This window comes from Mobula birostris, chromosome 24 (genome assembly GCF_030028105.1).
Source record: "Mobula birostris isolate sMobBir1 chromosome 24, sMobBir1.hap1, whole genome shotgun sequence".
Taxonomy (NCBI): domain Eukaryota; kingdom Metazoa; phylum Chordata; class Chondrichthyes; order Myliobatiformes; family Myliobatidae; genus Mobula; species Mobula birostris.
This window is the reverse complement of record NC_092393.1, coordinates 42166547-42182960: the sequence shown is the minus strand read 5'-3', so window position 1 is coordinate 42182960 and position 16414 is coordinate 42166547. Positions and strand designations below refer to the sequence as shown.

The 16414-nt window shown below is 43.2% G+C and overlaps 1 protein-coding gene across 5 annotated transcripts in view; it reads right to left on the bottom strand.

Annotated features, from left to right (window-relative positions):
* fam20a (FAM20A golgi associated secretory pathway pseudokinase) overlaps positions 1-12577 on the bottom strand; it is a 97304-nt gene extending 84727 nt beyond the window's left edge. For 3 of the 5 annotated variants that reach the window (XR_011883074.1, XR_011883075.1, XM_072242570.1), the window contains exon 1: positions 12148-12576. Coding sequence is in view for 3 of the 5 variants with exons in the window: in XM_072242570.1 (XP_072098671.1) it covers positions 12148-12554 (407 nt within the window). In the remaining 2 variants the exon portion in view is untranslated. Of the gene's footprint in view, positions 1-12147 lie in introns of all 5 variants that reach the window. The other 2 variants (XM_072242571.1, XM_072242572.1) reach the window with 1 other exon arrangement.
* Positions 12578-16414: the final 3837 nt, after the last annotated feature.

The window sequence follows — 16414 nt, the reverse complement described above, 5'->3', positions numbered from 1 at the left end:
TGTCCTTGATTATCCTGGCAGCACTGCTCTGACAGCGTGCGGTGTAAAGTGAGTCCAAGGACGGAAGATTGGTTTGTGTGATGTGCTGGGCTGTGTTCACGATCTTCTGCAGCTTCTTCCGGTCTTGGACAGGACAACTTCCATACCAGGTTGTGATGCACCCTAGAAGAATGCTTTCTACAGTGCATCTATAAAAATTAGTGAGTGTTTTAGGGGGCAGGCCAAATTTCTTTAGCTTTCTCAGGAAGTAAAGGCACTGGTGGGCCTTCTTGGCAGTGGATTCTGCTTGGCTGGACCAAGTCAGGTCATTGACCCCCAAGAACTTAAAGCTTTTGACCTGTTCCACTTGTGCACCACCGATGTAAATGGAGTCATGTGGTCCACTACTCCTTCTAAAGTCAACAACCAATTCCTTCATCTTGCTGAAGGTGAGGGATAGGTCTTTGCACCATGCCACCAGGTTCTTAATTTCCTCTCTGTACTCAAACTCATCATTACCCGAGATACGGCCTACAATTGTGGTGTCATCAGCAAACTTATATATTGAGTTCGATGGAAACTTGGCTACACAATCATGGGAGTACAGTGAGTACAGCAGGGGGCTGAGTACACAGCCTTATTCTGAGTACACAGAATTTTCAGTGGGTGGCAATCATTGTGAGCAGTTACTTTTTTACCTGAGGTGGCGTTAGGTTTAAAAAGAGTTCGGGGCCTTTCAGGACTTTTTGGCAGGCTGCAATCACAATGGTCTCTTAGGCATTTGGCAAAGGCCAATAAAAAGAAACAGAGTGTAAACGGAAAGGCCATTGTTGGAGGGGGCAGTGTTATAGTGGTCAGGCTTTGCCTCAACAGGCATTGGCGAGAACAGATGGAGACTCAAAGTAAAGCCTGGTTTATACTTCTGTGTAAACTGGACGCCGTAATCTACGCAAGTGGCCTACACACGTTGTGAGCATTTATACTTGTGCGTTGGTGTGTCTGCGTTGCTCAGCAATTCGCGCACGCCACACATGCGCACTCACCTGCCCACGCAAGGCTTCACAGTCATGGTAGTCTCCGGGTATACAAGACGCGAGCGTCTTTTTTCATGCGAAATGTGTCCTCCATAATTTTGGAGGTCTGTAGAGCTTTATGGAAAGCATTGCAGCCAGAGTTCCTTCCCTGCCCTTCAGTCGCCCAATGGGAAGCTATTGCAGCGTAGGATGACTTGCGATGCTACCAAGCGGACCAATCACAGCTGTTGCGTTCTGCGTTGCCGCAAAGCATGGTTACATTTTGGGAGAGGAGCGTGTCGCAGCAACGCAAGTTCTTGCGTAGGGTTCTCCCAAGTTGCAGTTCTCTTGCAGACTGCATCAGGTTTTCCTCCAGTGTTTCCCTGTATTTTGCTGCATTTGTTTTACCCTCTACCTTCACAAGCCTTCCAGGGCCTGCTGCAGCCACCACCATGCTTCACAGTAGGGTGGTGTGTTTTTGATGATCTGCGGTGTTTGGCTTGCACCAAACATAGCATTTCAACTCTTAGTTGTTTTGTAACTCGCAGTTATTTTGTAAATTACACTATTCTTTGCATTTCTGGTTAGATGCTAACTGCATTTCATTGGCTTTGTATCTGTATTCGGCACAATGACAATAAAGTTGAATCTAGTCTAATCTAATCTAATCTAATTTAGTCTGTTGGCCAAAATGCTCAATGGAACCTTCTTCCAGCTGACTTCAGAGTTTCCCACATGCCTTCTAGCAAACTCTTGCCAAGATTTCATGTGAGTTTTTTTCAGCAGTGGCTTTCTCTTTGCCACACTCCCGTAAAGCTGCGACTGGTGAAGCACCTGGGCAACAGTTGTTGTATGCACAGCCACTGAAGCTTGTAACTCCTCCAGAGATGTCATAGGTCTCTTGGTGGTCTCCCTCACTAGTCCCCTTCTTGCACGATCACTTAGTCTTTGAAGACAGCCTGCTCTAGGCAGATTTACAGCTGTGCCATATTCTTTCCATTTCCTGATGATTGACTTAACTGTACTCCAAAGGAATTTCAGAGACTTCGAAATCTTCTTGTTTCCATCTTCTGACTTGTGCTTTTCAACAATCTTTTCTCTGAGTTGCTTGGAGTGTTCTTTTGTCATCATTGAGCACTTTTTCCCAGGATACTAACTCAGCAGCAGTTGGATATTCCAGATACAGCTGTATTTTTACTACGATCAATTGAAGCACCTTGATTTCACACAGGTCTCCAAAAACAGATCTCCATTTAACTTATTATGTGACTTCTAAAAACCAATTGGCTGCACCAGTGATGACTTGATGTGTTATATTAAAGGGGGGGGGGAATGTTGAATACTTATGCGATCAATTATTTTGTGTTTTATATTTGTAATTAATTTAGATCACTTTGTAGAGATCTATTTTCACTTTGACACGAAAGAATCTTTTTCTGTTGATTGGAGTCAAAAAAATCCAAATTAAATCCATTGTGATTCAATTTTGTAGGATAATAAAACATGAAAACTTCCAAGGGGGCTGAAAACTTTTTATAGGCACTGTATGCACTACTAGACAAAGAAAGGGGAAAAAATCGTCTTACTTAGATTCTCCGTCTGATCTCGCCAATGCCTGTTGATGCAAAGTCTGACCACTCTAACACTATCCACTCCAACAACGGCCTCTCCGCTTACACCTCAGTTTATATAGGCACTGTAGCTAGTGTGGTGAGAATGGGTCCAGGATTATTGATATTTTCTTAGTCTGAGATGAGAAATACATCTTCATGAAGTCTATTGACCTTTAGCTCCTTAAAGAATTCGTTAAGGAATTAGAGCAGCAGCTCAGTGACCTTAGGTTCAGATGGGAGAATGAGGCGGTGATAGATAGGAACTACAGGGATGTAGTCACCTCTAACTTGCAGGAGGGAGACACCTGGGTGACTCTCAGGAGAGGTAAAGGGAATAGGCAGCAAGTTCAGAGTATGTATGTGGCCATTCCCCTCAATCATAAGTATCCTGCTTTGGATACTGTTGGGGGGGGGTGGCACTAACCTACCAGGCGGAACCTGCAGCAAGTGAGTCTAGTTTTATGGCTCAGAAGGGAAGGGGGTGGTGGTGAAGAAGACTGCAGTAGCTATAGGGGATTTCATAGTTAGAGGAGCAGACAGGAAATTCTGTGGATGTGATAGAGACACCCCAATGGCATGTTGCCTACCAGGTGCCAGGGTCAGGGATGTCTCAGATCGGGTCCACAGCATCCTTAAGGGGGAAGGGGAGGGGGAGCAGCCAGAGGTTGTGGTAAGTAGAGGTACTAACGATATGGGTAGAAGAGGGGAGGAGGCCTTGAAGAGAAAATATAGGGAGTCAGGTAGAAAGCTGAAAAGCAGGACCTCCAAGGTAGTAATTTCTGGATTGCTTTCAGTGCCAAATGCCAGTGAGAGTAACAATAGGATGATTTGGCAGATGAATGCGTGGCTGAGGAATTGGTTGAGGGGGCAGGATTTCAGATTTCTGGATCGTGGGATCTCTTCTGAGGAATGTAGGACCTGGATACAAAGGGCAGGTTACACCTGAACCCGAGGGGGAACCAATATCTTTGTGGGCAGGTTTGCTAGATCTGTTGGGGAGAGATCAAATTAATTTGGCAGGGGGATGGGAATCAGAGTGATAGAGCTGAGGAATGGGGCAGTTGTTATACAAATTGATGTAGTGTGTAATGAGACTGCGAAGAAGGACAAGTAGATGATAGGGCAAAATTGCAGCTGTGTGCTGAATTGAAGGGTGTCAAGGTTGAAAAGGGTGATGAATGTAAGACTGAAGGTCTTATACAGCATAAAGAAGATGATCCTGTAGTGCAATGAGAGATTGGCAGGTATCACTAAGTCATGGTGGCAAAAAGATCGTAATTAGGAACTTAACACCTAAGGTGTATTGAAACGACAGGCAGGTAGGTAAGTGGCTCTATTCGTAAAAAGTAAAATCAAATCCTTAGAAAGGTGTAATACAGGGTCAAAGATGTAGAATCCTTGTGGGCAGAGTTAAGGAGCTGCAAGGGTAAAACAACCCTGATGGGCATTATAGGCCCAGGATGTGGGTGGGATACAAATTACAACAGGAGATAGAAAAGATGTAAAAAGGGCAATATTGCAATAGTCATGGGAGATTTCAATGTGCCGGGAAATTGGGAAAATTGGCGTTGGATCCTAAAAGAGGGAATTTGTAGAATGCCTCCGAGATGTTTTATTTAGAGCAGCTTGTAGTTGAGCCCACAATGGGAAAGCAATTCTGGATTGAATGCTGTGTAACAAACCAGATTTGATTAGGGAGCTTAAGGTAAAGGAAGCCTTAGGAGGCAGTGATCATAATATGATTAAAAGCAACACACAAAATGCAGGAGGAACTCAGCAAGTCAGGCAGCATCCATGGAAACAAACAAATCATCGACTTTTCAGACTGAGACCCTTCTTCAGGACCGGAAATGAAGGGGGGAGATGCCAGAATTCTGCTCCTATGTCTTACGGTCTAACCCAGCAGGTCATACAGCATCTGTGGAGGGAAAAGGACAGTCGATGTTTTGGATTGAAAACCTTAACCAGGAATGGAAATGAATATGGGAGAGCGAGTGAATATGAAGAGGAGGGCGTGGGGAGGGTTGGAGCTGGAGCTGGCTGGTGTTAGGTGGATCCAGGTGACTGTTGTTATAGCAGGTGATGGGAGGTGGGGGAGAATGGGAATGATGCAAGAGGCTGGGAGGTGTTTGGTGGAAGTGACAAAGGGCTGTGAATCCGCTGAGCACAAAGATGAAGATTCAGAGAGCAGCAGAGATCATAAAGGATGAGCACACTGTTCCTATTTTGTTTTGGAAACAATACAAATTGACCATAACAATAAATAGCATTTCATGGTCAAAGGAAACCAAGAACTTCTTATTCCACTGATTGCTATACAACCAGATAATCTGTCTCAGCTGTCAGTTGTGGGTTAAGTATTGGCCCAGAGAGTTAGAAAATTAACTGAAAATCTGCTTAAGTTACAACAGTGACTGTTGTCTAAAAACTTACTGTAAATTGCTTGGGGATCACCTGAGGTTAGGAAAGGTGCTAAATAATTATCATCTGCCTCTAAAACTTCAGTCCAACAATTTATATTGTCATTTGAACCTCTTACAATTCCTTCAGATGAAAGGATATTGTTGATGGAAGAAACACCACTTGTGAAAAATCCTCACTAAAAAAAAATGGTTCGAAAGGCATGAGTGGCCAATTGTTCGTATGAGATGAATTGGACATCAGAACAAAGCCTGCATTTGTCATTACAAGAATACAGGCTTGGGTGGAGAAGGTAAAAATGCTTCCTGGTTTAAAAATACTTCAGCTCAAGGGTATAATAAAACAAATTTTGGCTACAGTTTGTTTTAACCTGTAATTGCTTACAAAACACATATGCAATAATGTCTTCAGCTTTGAGATGCTCTGTAGATGATCTCAGTTAACTTCTAGTCAGTATTTACTGCTGTCGATCATAAACAATGACTTCTGATTGGAGATACCGATGGGGAAATAGTCAGGCTCTTGAGTTGAACAAAGAAAAAGGTACCAAATCAGGGTTAATTTTGTGTTTAAAAACTGGGAAGATTAATGAATTTTGCTTGCTGAGTTGTTAGTCGGATTGGCAATTGAGGAATAAGTGACAATTTTATGAGTGAAAGGTTATTTTTTTGTCTATTGTTCCTGAATATAGTTGAAGAATTACACACAAAGTTTTGATTGTAACAAAGTAACATTTCTATTAATTTCACTGTTGTTAAAATATTCACTCTAATTAAGAAAGTAGAGAATGCATTTTTACGTGAGTGATTCAGTTCCATTTATCAATATGCAATATTTCAAATGAGATGAGTATTGCCCTCAACAGGAGCTTGTGAGGGAAAAGAAAGATATTTTCCAGCATGTGAAATAGCTTGCAATCTTAAAATAACCCGCTCAACAATCTTCTTTAATATACAACAAATTACACGTTTCTCTTTCCAAGGATGGTATTAGCATGCTGCTTTCTTATTCCTCCAACATCACAAAGAGAGGATAAGAGCATTGAAATGGATTTGATTCACGTATGCTATAACCTGCAGCAGGGAGATTACATCCATCCACTCAAACACACAGGGAGTTAATTGTTGAGACTCTGAAGATCACCTACACTGATGATTGTACCTTAATGTTCAAAACAATATGATATCCTAACTCCTGCACCGTGCTAGTGGTTTATCTGATGGAAAGTCCACTTTATCCAAAGATTGAAAAAGAATCAGAGATGTGACAGATAAATCTCCAGATTAGGAATTCAATGTGGTCTTTACCTTGGTGACTATCTTTCTGTGTGATTGACTCAAGATAGGCATAGGCCCTCTGTCTGAAAACATCAGGCGTCACTATGTATTGAGATTTTATCTCTCCCTGGTGTTGATAAGGATGGGGCTGGTCTTATGCCAGTATTATGTATTTCTTCTTTCTGTATTATTTCTTCTTGGGCAGACCATTGATGTGACTAATTTGGGAACTCAGACTCCTCTACAAATGAGGCCAAAGGTGCCTGGTGGGGCAGGTGAGTGGTTGCGGAGGAGTGAATCCACTACTTCTGCTCCTTATGCAGGACTTCAGTGTACAGCGATTGCATGGGCACTTGGTCCTCAACCCCGTCCTGAACGCTCCTTCTGCACTTTGAATGGTTATTCCCAAGAGTCAGTGGTGGGCTTTTGCTATTTTTTAGGAAAACTGCATGCATCCTTGTATCCTTCTCTCTGCTTGTCTGGTCACCCCTGAGCTTAGAGGAGGGTGACCTTTGGCACCCCGATTAATCAAGAATCTATCAACCTCCGCCTTAAATATGCCCAACGACTTGGCCTGCACAGCTGTCTGTGGCAATGAATTCCACAGGTTCTTCACCATCCGGCTGAAGAAATTTTTCTCAAGTCTGTTCTAAATGGACGTCTCTCAATTCTGAGGCTGTGTCCTTTGGTCTCAGACTCCCGTACTATAGGAAACATACTCTCCAATCCACTCTAACTAGACCTTTCAATCAGTATTTGACAGGTTTCAGTGAGATCCTCGATCATTCTACTAAACACTATCAGGTAGAGGCCCAGAGCCATCCAACGCTCCTCATCTGTTAACACTTTAATTCTTGGGAGCATTCTTGAGAACCTCCTTTGGACCCTCTCCAATGCCACCACAACTTTTCTTAGGTAAGGGGCCGAAAACTGCTCACAATACTTCAAGAAAATGAATCTCAGGGTTGTATCTGGTGACATATATGTACTTTGATAATAAATTTAGTTTGAACTTTGAACCTTGAAGTGCACTCTGACCAATGCCTTATAAAGCCTCAGCATTACATCTTCACTTTTTTTATTCTAATCCTCTTGAAATGAAAGTCAACATTGCATTTGCCTTCCTTATCACCGATTCAACCTGCAAGTTAACCTTTAGGGAATCCTGCAATGGGACTCCCTTTACACTTCTGAGTTTTGAATTTTCGTGCTATTTAGATAATAGTTCATGCCTTTATTCCTTCTGCCAAAGTGCATGACCATGCGCTATATTCCATCTGCTGCTTCTTTTTTATTACCTCAATCTTTCAAAGTCCTTCTGCAGCTTCCCTGTTTCCTCAACACTACTTGCCCCTACACCAATCTTCATATAGTCTGAAAATTTGGCCACAAAGTCATCAAATCCTTCACTCAAATCATTGACATATAATGTGAAAAGAAGCAGTCTGAACAGTGACCCCTGCAGAACACCACTAGTCTCTGGCAGCCAGTCAGAAAAAGCTCCTTTTAGAAAACGATGCTGACTTTGGCCCATGTGCTTCCAAGTATCTTGAAACTTCATCCTTAATAACAGACTCCAACATCTTTCTCGCCGCTGAAATCAGCCTATAATTTCCTTTCCTCTGTCTCCCTCCTTTCTTAAAGAGTGGAGCAACATATGCAATTTTCAATCCCTCTGGAACCATTCCAGAATCTGGTGATTCTTAAAAATCATTACTAATGCCTCCACAATCTCTTCAGCTACCTCTTTCAGAACCCTGGATCCATCTGGTCCATGCGACTTCCCTACCTTCAGATTTCTCAGCTTGCCAAGCACCTTGTCCTTAGTAATAGCCGCGACACTCTGCCTCCAACACTCTCGAATTTCCAACATTCGCTTTGTGTCTTTCACAATGAAGACTGTTGCAAAATACTTATTAAGTTTGCCATTTCTTTGTCCCCCATGACTACTTCACCCATATCGTTCTCCAGTGGTCCAATATCCACTCTCATTTCTCTTTTACTTTTTATATATCTGAAAAAACTTTTCGTATCCTGCTTTATATTTTTGGCAGGCTTACCTTCATATTTCATCTTATTTCTCTTTATGGCTTTTTTTAGTTGCCTTCTGTTGAAGTCTAAAAGCTTTTAAATCCTCTAACCTCCCACTAATTTTTTACAATATTATGTGGCTTCTTTTCTGTTTTTATGCTGTCCTTGAATTTTGTTTTGTGCCACGGTTGCCTCATCCCCCCTTTAGAAGACTTATTCATCTTCGTGATGTCATTTCCCTGCGTCTTCCAGAGCTCCCCCAGAAACACTAGCCATTGCTGTTCTGCTGTCATCCTTGGTTGTGTCCGCTTCCAATCACGTTTGGCCAGCTCCTCTCTCACGCCTCTGAAATTTCCTTTACTCCACTGTAATATTAATACATCTGGTTTTAACATCTTCCTCTCAAACTGCAGGGTGAATTCTATTCTGTTATACTGGACCAGATTTGCAGTCACAGCATTTGGTGGAATCTCCTCCTGGTAAGTGCATTTGCAAAGGAGGGACATCAAGAGACTGAGTGGCATTTGTGCAGGTCTACCCTGAGTAATTGTACAGTACTGGACTGCAAGCAATAAGGTTCAGAATGAAATAAATACCAGCTGTTGGAGGGGCCCCTTCAGCTCGGTGAAAAGCACCCTTATATCTACTCAAATGTTCCAGTCTCCCAGTGCTAGAAACTGTCCATGAACTCACACTGCAGGCTGGCACTGTAGGGGGTCAAAGGATACACCGAGTCTCAGTTTAGTAGGTCCGATGGGGGAAGGCCGTAGATACACCTTCTCTCCTAATTGCAGATCAAGGTGGTGAAAACCAGACAAAATATCCATGCATCATCACTACTGAATATAATTCATATCATGCTGTCTCTTTTAGATAAGAGACAATGGCAGCATTTAAGAGACATTTAGATTGGCACAAGAGTAGACAGGGAACGGGTGGATATGGACTATGTGTGGGCGGATGGGATGGCTTTAAATTACTGTGGATGGCATGAGTAGCAGGGTTCGATTCCTACTGCTGCTGTAAGGAGTTTGTACATTCTCCCTTTGGCCATGTGGGTTTTCTCCGGGTGCTCTGGTTTCCTCCAACGTTCGAAAGATGTCTGATTAGGATTAGGATTAGTGAGTTGTGGGCATGGTATGTTGGCATCGGAAGTGTGGCAACAATTGCAGTCTGCCCCAGAACCATCCTTGCTGATTTGATTGATGCAGAAGTCACATTTCACTGTATATTTCGATGTTTCAACGTACACGTGGCACATAAAGCTAATCTCTAAAATCTTCAAATCTTTAAAAATTGGAATCATGATCAGCACAGATACTGTGGGCTGAAAGGGTTCGTCCTGCCTTGCGCAGAGTTCTATGGAAGTACCATGAGACACTCTGGAGTGCATGTAATAAACATATTCTGTCGTGTACTATGAACAGTGACTACTTAGTGTTTCATAAATTTGTAAATTTGTAGACAATTAAGGATTCAACTCTGTTAAATCCTGATGAAGGCTCTCAGCCTGAAATGTTGCCTGTTTACTCCACTCCACAGATGCTGCCTGACCAGCCGAGTTCCTCTAGCATTTTGTGTGTGTTACTCTGTTAAATTAAACTGTATTTTTTTTATAGTGGAATAAGCCAAAGGTGAAATAATTGAATTAACCGATGCCTTCCTTTCAAAGGATGACACGGTAATGTCATGGTTAGCACAGCGCCTTACAGTATAGATGACCTGGGTTCAATTCCCGCCACTGCCTGTAAGGACTTTGTATGTTCTCCCCGCGACCATGTGGGTTTCCTCCGGGTGCTCCGGTTTCCTCCCACAGTCCAAAGACATACCAGTTAGTTGGTTAGTTGGTCATTGTAAATTGTCCTGTGTTTATGCTAGCATTAAATTGGGAAAATTGCTGGGTAGCACAGAAGGCCTACTCCACACTGTATCTCAATTAATAAACTCCAGCTTGCAGTGCTATTGTGCTTTAAACTGGTCTAGTGACTTCCGAAAGTGCATTGTGTACAAAGTATTTGAACTTATGACTAACTGGGTGGGTTTGCTCAGTTTATCATCCAATCTATCATGCTTGGGAAAAGAAACTAGGTGTCATTAATCATTTCCACCCACACACGCTTTAGGGAGATCTACGGATCCTGTTTTACTTGTAAATTCAGCCAAATGCGTTGTAAAAATGATTAAGATGGTTTCCTTGAAAAATAGGGGTTCTTCAGCACCGGCCTTTCTGCATTGGCCAGTTTTTAATTGTCACTGACATGGTATATAGATTGAGGTGTCAAAGAAGTCAGTTGAACACTGGAAGAAAGGAAGCCTTCTCTGTGTTATGGGCCAATGAAGCAGTTATGACGATCTCAGCCTGGAGCTCCTATAGGCAGGTTTCAAAAGCCACCCCCATCTAAACTATTGAGGTTTTGTGTCCCAGCATATGTCATACCTCAGCTTATGGGCAAACATCTTTTCATGACAACATACAAGGCCATTCAGCCCCTCAAGTCTATGACAGATCATAGAGCAGTACAACACAGGAATAAGCCCTTCAGTTCCAGGTGTCTGTGCAAAATAGAGTGCCAAATTTAACTAAATCTCTTCTGCCTGCATGTGCTCCATATGCCTGCATCCCCTGTGTCTAGTGCGTCCATCTAAGGGCTCCTTAGACGCCACAATCCTATCTGCTTCCACCACAAGCCCCTTTCAGACACTTGGGCACTCTCTATGGGAACTTAAACATTTCTCCTCCTACCTTCAATTATTTTACATCACTTTTGCACTACTTTTTATTTATTTTATTGTAGCTTACAGTAATTTGTTATACCCGCACTGTGCTGCTCCCTCAAAGCAACAATTTTCACCACTTATATCAATGACAATAAACCTGACGATTTTTGATTCCGAATTTCTTCTAGTATTTGACATTTCTACATGGAGGAAACAAGATTCTGACAGATTATCTTCACTATGCCTCTCATATTTAAAAACAAATCGACCACTTCTTAAATCAACTACACGGATGGCCTTACACCAATTATTTCGCTGGAACCGGTTCTCTCCGGGACACCCGTAACCTACCTGCTGTGACCCCGTGGGACAGTGGCTTTACTTTCGCGCGAGCCTCGTCGTCTATCATCGGCTCGGCATCCATGAGGAGAAATCAGAATCCCGCCGGCTCAACAGGATGGACGCACAAGAGGCTGCAGATGCCGGAATCTGAGAGCAACCATCCGCCGGAGATCCTCAGCGCGTTCTGTGGAAGGAAATGGACAGTCGACACTTCGGGTCGAGATCCTTCATCCGGAGTCATCTGGCCAACCGAGATGAAGGGTCTCGTCCTGATAGTTCGACAGCCTACTTCCCTTCATAGATGCTGTCTGACTTGCCGAGTCCATTCAGAATCTTGAACGTTTGTGGCTCAACAGAATAGCCTATACAAGCTGGCCACCGGGGCTATTGATATAAAGCGGGATCGCGAGCTGTATTAATACCAGTGTTGTCCGTACTCGCTGGGTCACCCTTGAAGTTGCGTTATGTTCACCCCCGAGGACAGTTTAAGTTCTCAGAGGGTTTGTCTCACTCTCGTTGAATGAGAGCGGGGATTGCTTTTTTTTCTGAATGGCATTCTCCAAGCTTTAAACTAATACAAAAAACATATCTTGGCGCACTTGCATTAAAACGCATTATTCATACAGTTCAGCGTAGCTCAGCACCTATACTCAACTAGTCGTCAGCAGAAGCGGCTGGCGGATTCAGAAGTCGCCGACTTTCTTTATCTTTAGTTTCTCGCCGTCTCCGGCCACCGCGTTTCCCACAGCTTACCTGTTCGCCCGTTTAGCTTTGCGCTCGTAGAACTTGACGGCGGCGTCTCTTTCCAAGAGTAAGTCGCTTAGCCCCCGGCTCAGGGACTGCACACGGTATAAGGGGTGCGAGAAGAGTTGGCGGAGTTTGGAGTGAGTTGGGCTGAGCTGCCAACGTGCCCGGGCTCCGCTGCTGCTGTTGGCCGGGCTTAGGCTTGTGCCCCGCAGCTCGGCGCACGGACACTGGCTGCGGCTGAGCCGCCGCCGCTGCTGCAACTTGGGTAGGATATTGAAGAACAGATCGACCGTGAAGGCCGTCGAAAGAAGCAGGAGGATCAGTAATCGGTTCTTTCTACTCCACATGCTTTGTCTCAGCCGGTGAGTGTTTTGCCTGCCAAAGTGTCTGTCACAACACGACCCACGCTTCATCAGCTGAGACGCAGAACCTTCTTAAAGAGACACTACATCAGCTCTGCCCTTGGGAAAACACACGCCCACATTCCCTTCAACACATAAGTACATGCAGACGCTCTTTATCCTGAGGGTTTCGGCACATCTGTTGCCCCCAAACAATCTTTGAACTCCAATTTGAGTCAAATTATACACTGCAATATTGACGGGAAGGTGCATATTTTGGGACCGATTAATAAGAGCGGAAACAAATATATTCTTTGCTGTCTAAGAGCACGTGAGGGAATGGGTCAAAGTTGATTACAGGAACGTGCACATTAACATTTTCATTACAGGTTGGATTTTAGTGGACTTACTAACAACTCTACTTTTTAACCTTCTAGATAACTTAGTGTTTCAAAGTTCAAAGTTCAAAATTCATGGTTAATTTATTATCAAAGGACATATATGTTATCTTGAGATTCTTTTAATTGCGGACAAACCCAATAACTCCAGGAAAGACCACACCCAACAGGACGGACAAGCAACCATTGAGCAGAAGACAACAATCTCTGCAAATACAAAAGACTGAAAAAAATAATAATGTGACGATATCCTGAGTTATTCATTACGGACTGTGCTTTTAAAAAGAGCGAGAACGTGCAGCTGTACAGCACAAACAACTTGAGAGAGGGGATGAAAACTGCTCACAGTTTGTTTGGAATTTCTGCAAGGACACTGCCAGCTTCTGAGTTCCTACAGAGAGAGAAGGGAGGAGCTACTTGATGGACAGCTGGTGTTCAGCACAACAGTATTTAAACCAGCGTAATTGCTTGTTTCACAGGACATGCAGATGCACTAAGGTGTGGTGAAGTTACCACTATCCTGTTCAGGTGCCCACGAGTGTGGGATTGAGGATCGATTGTGAGGGATCGATCCGTGATTATTAGTGTGTGAAAGAGCGACCCTGTGGAGTCTACCTGCGTGTTTAACCTTTGCCTGTGTTAGTGGACTATCACCGGAAGATGATGCTCTTAAGTTGGTCAAGTTTGGCTAACTTGGAAATCTCGGAGGACAACGGGAAGATAGACGGCATCAGCTCACCTGAAGAACTAGACACCTCTCTCTCCCTCTGTCACTACTCAACTCAATACCACGAACTGAACTAATTTCATTTACCCATCACCGTAAAACTGTACCCATTTACCTCCTAAGCTTGAAGAAGCTTGGCTTTTATATATTTCCATACTTATATAATCATTGCTAACCTGTTTGATATATCTGAATTTATATTACTGTATTATGTAGTTATTAATAAATGAGCGTTAGTTAACAGCAATACCAGACTCCAGGGTGTTTTCCATTTCTGCTGGTTCTTTAACCCGTCACGGGGTACGTAACAATAACAATTATAATGATAATAAAATAACCAATACATATCGTGAAAATGAGATGAAGGATCCTTAAAGTGAGTCCATAGGTTATGGGAGTAGTTCAGTAATAGGGCGAGTGAAGTTGAATGAAGTGTCCCCTCTGGTTCAAGGCTCTGTTTCTGTTCCTGAACCTGATGGTGTGACTCCTGAGGCTCTCGTATCTTCTTCCTGATGGCAGCAGTGAGAAGAGAGCATGTCCTGTGTGGTGGGGGTCCCTGATGCTGAATGCTGCTTTCCAGTGACAGCACTCCATGTAGACGTGTTCAATGGTGGAGGGGACTTTACCCGTGATGGACTGGACCATATCAGCTACATTTTGTGGGATTTTCCATTGAAGGGCATTGGTGTTTCCATACCAGGCAATAATTCTCACCAATAATACTCAATATACTCACCATCACACATCTATAGAAGTCTTTCAAAGTTTTAGGTATTATGCTGAATCTTTGAAAACTTCTAAGGAAGTACAGGCGCTGCTGTGCTTTGTTGGTAATTGCTCTTGGGTATTGTGTCATTAGCATGTTTGAGATTGTTTTCTTTATTACAACACTCACATCGGGTGGTTATGGTATAAGTTAGGTGTAACCAGGTTCTGGTGGGACCCAGGTTTCACCATGGTCAAATCAGGTTTGGAGACAGACATCTGCTCTCCTCTGTAAGCTCTCGGCCAACACCATTCTTTAAAAATCTAAGTAATATTACAGGAACATTTTAAAGGAGTTGTCCAGGAATTTCTAATAGACCATAAGACCATCAGACATAGGAGCAGAATTAGGCCATTCAGTCCATCAAGTCTGCTCACCATTCCATCATGGCTGATTTATTATCGCTCTCAACCTCCTTCTCATGCCTTCTCCCCATAACCCTTGACACACCAACTAATCAAGAACCTTTAAAAATACCTAATGACTTGGCCTCCACAGATATCTCTGGCAATGAATTCCACAGATTCACTACCCTTTGGCTAAAGAAATTCCTCTTCATCACTGTTCTGAATGGACTGCCCTCTATTCTGAGGCTGTGCCCTCTGGTCCTATACTCCCCCACTACAGGAAACGTCCTCTCCACAGCCACCCTATCTGGGCCTTTCAATATTTGATAGGTTTCAATGCAGTACCCCTCATTCTTTTAAGCTCCAGTGAGTACAGGCCCAAAGCTATCAAACGCTGCTCATACATTAACCCTTTCATTCCTAGAATCATTCTCGTGAAGCTCCTCTGGACCCTCTCCAAGGCCAGTGCACCTTTTCTTAGATAAGGGGCACACAACTGCTCAAAATTCTCCAAGCCTCAACATTACATCCCAACTTTTATATTCTAGTCCTCCTGAAATAAATGCTAACATTGCTTTTGCCTTCCTTACTACTGACTCAACCTGTGAGCTAATCTTTAGGGAATCCTGCACGATGACTCCCACATCCTTCTGCACCTTTAACTTTTCAAATTTTCTCCCCATTTAGAAAATAGTCTACATACACCTTTATTCCTTGCACAATATTGAATGACCATACATTTCCCTAGGCTATATTTCAACTGGCAATTCTTTGCCCATTACCCAAATCTGTCTACGTCCTTCTACAGACTCCCTGCGTCCTCAACATTACCTGCCTTTCCACCTATATTTGTATCATCCGAAAACCTGGTCACAAAACCATTAATTCTGTCATTGAAATCATTGTGTTAACGTGAGAAGAAGTGGTCACAACAGCGACACTTGCCGAACACTACTAGTCACCAGCAGCCGACCAGAAAAGGTTCCCTTTATTCCTACAGTTTCCCTCTTGCCAGTCAGCCGATCTTCGGTCTATACTAGTGTCTTTCTTGCAATACCATGGGCCCTTGTCTTGTTAAGCAGCCTCATGTGTGGCACATTGTCAAAGGCCTTCAGAATATCCAAGTAAACAACATCCACTTCCTTGTGTCTACTGCCTGTTACTTCCTCAAAGAATTCAACAAACTTTTCAGGCAAGATTTCCTCTCAAGGAAACAATGCTGACTTTGGCATATTTTGTAATATGCCGATCTACGTCCTTAATAATAGACTCCAACATCTTCCCAACCACTGTAATCAGGTTAACTGGCCCACATTTTCCTTTCTTCTGTCTCCCTCCCTTTTTAGAGAGTGCAGTGACATATGCAATTTTCCATTCCTCTGGAACCATTCCAAAATCTAGTGATTCTTGAAAGATTATTGCTAATATCTCTACAATCTCTTCAGCTACCTCTTTCAGAACCCTGGAATGCAGTCCATCTGGTCCAGGTGACTTATCTACCTCCAGACCTTTCAGCTTCCCAAGCACCTTCTCCTTAGTAACAGCAACAATACTTACTTCCGTCCCCTGACACTGTTAAATTTCTGGCATATTGATAGTGCCTTCCACAGTGAAAACTGACACAGAATACTTACTGTTCATCCACCATTTCATTGTTCCCCATTACTAACTCTCCAGTGTAATTTTCCAGTGGT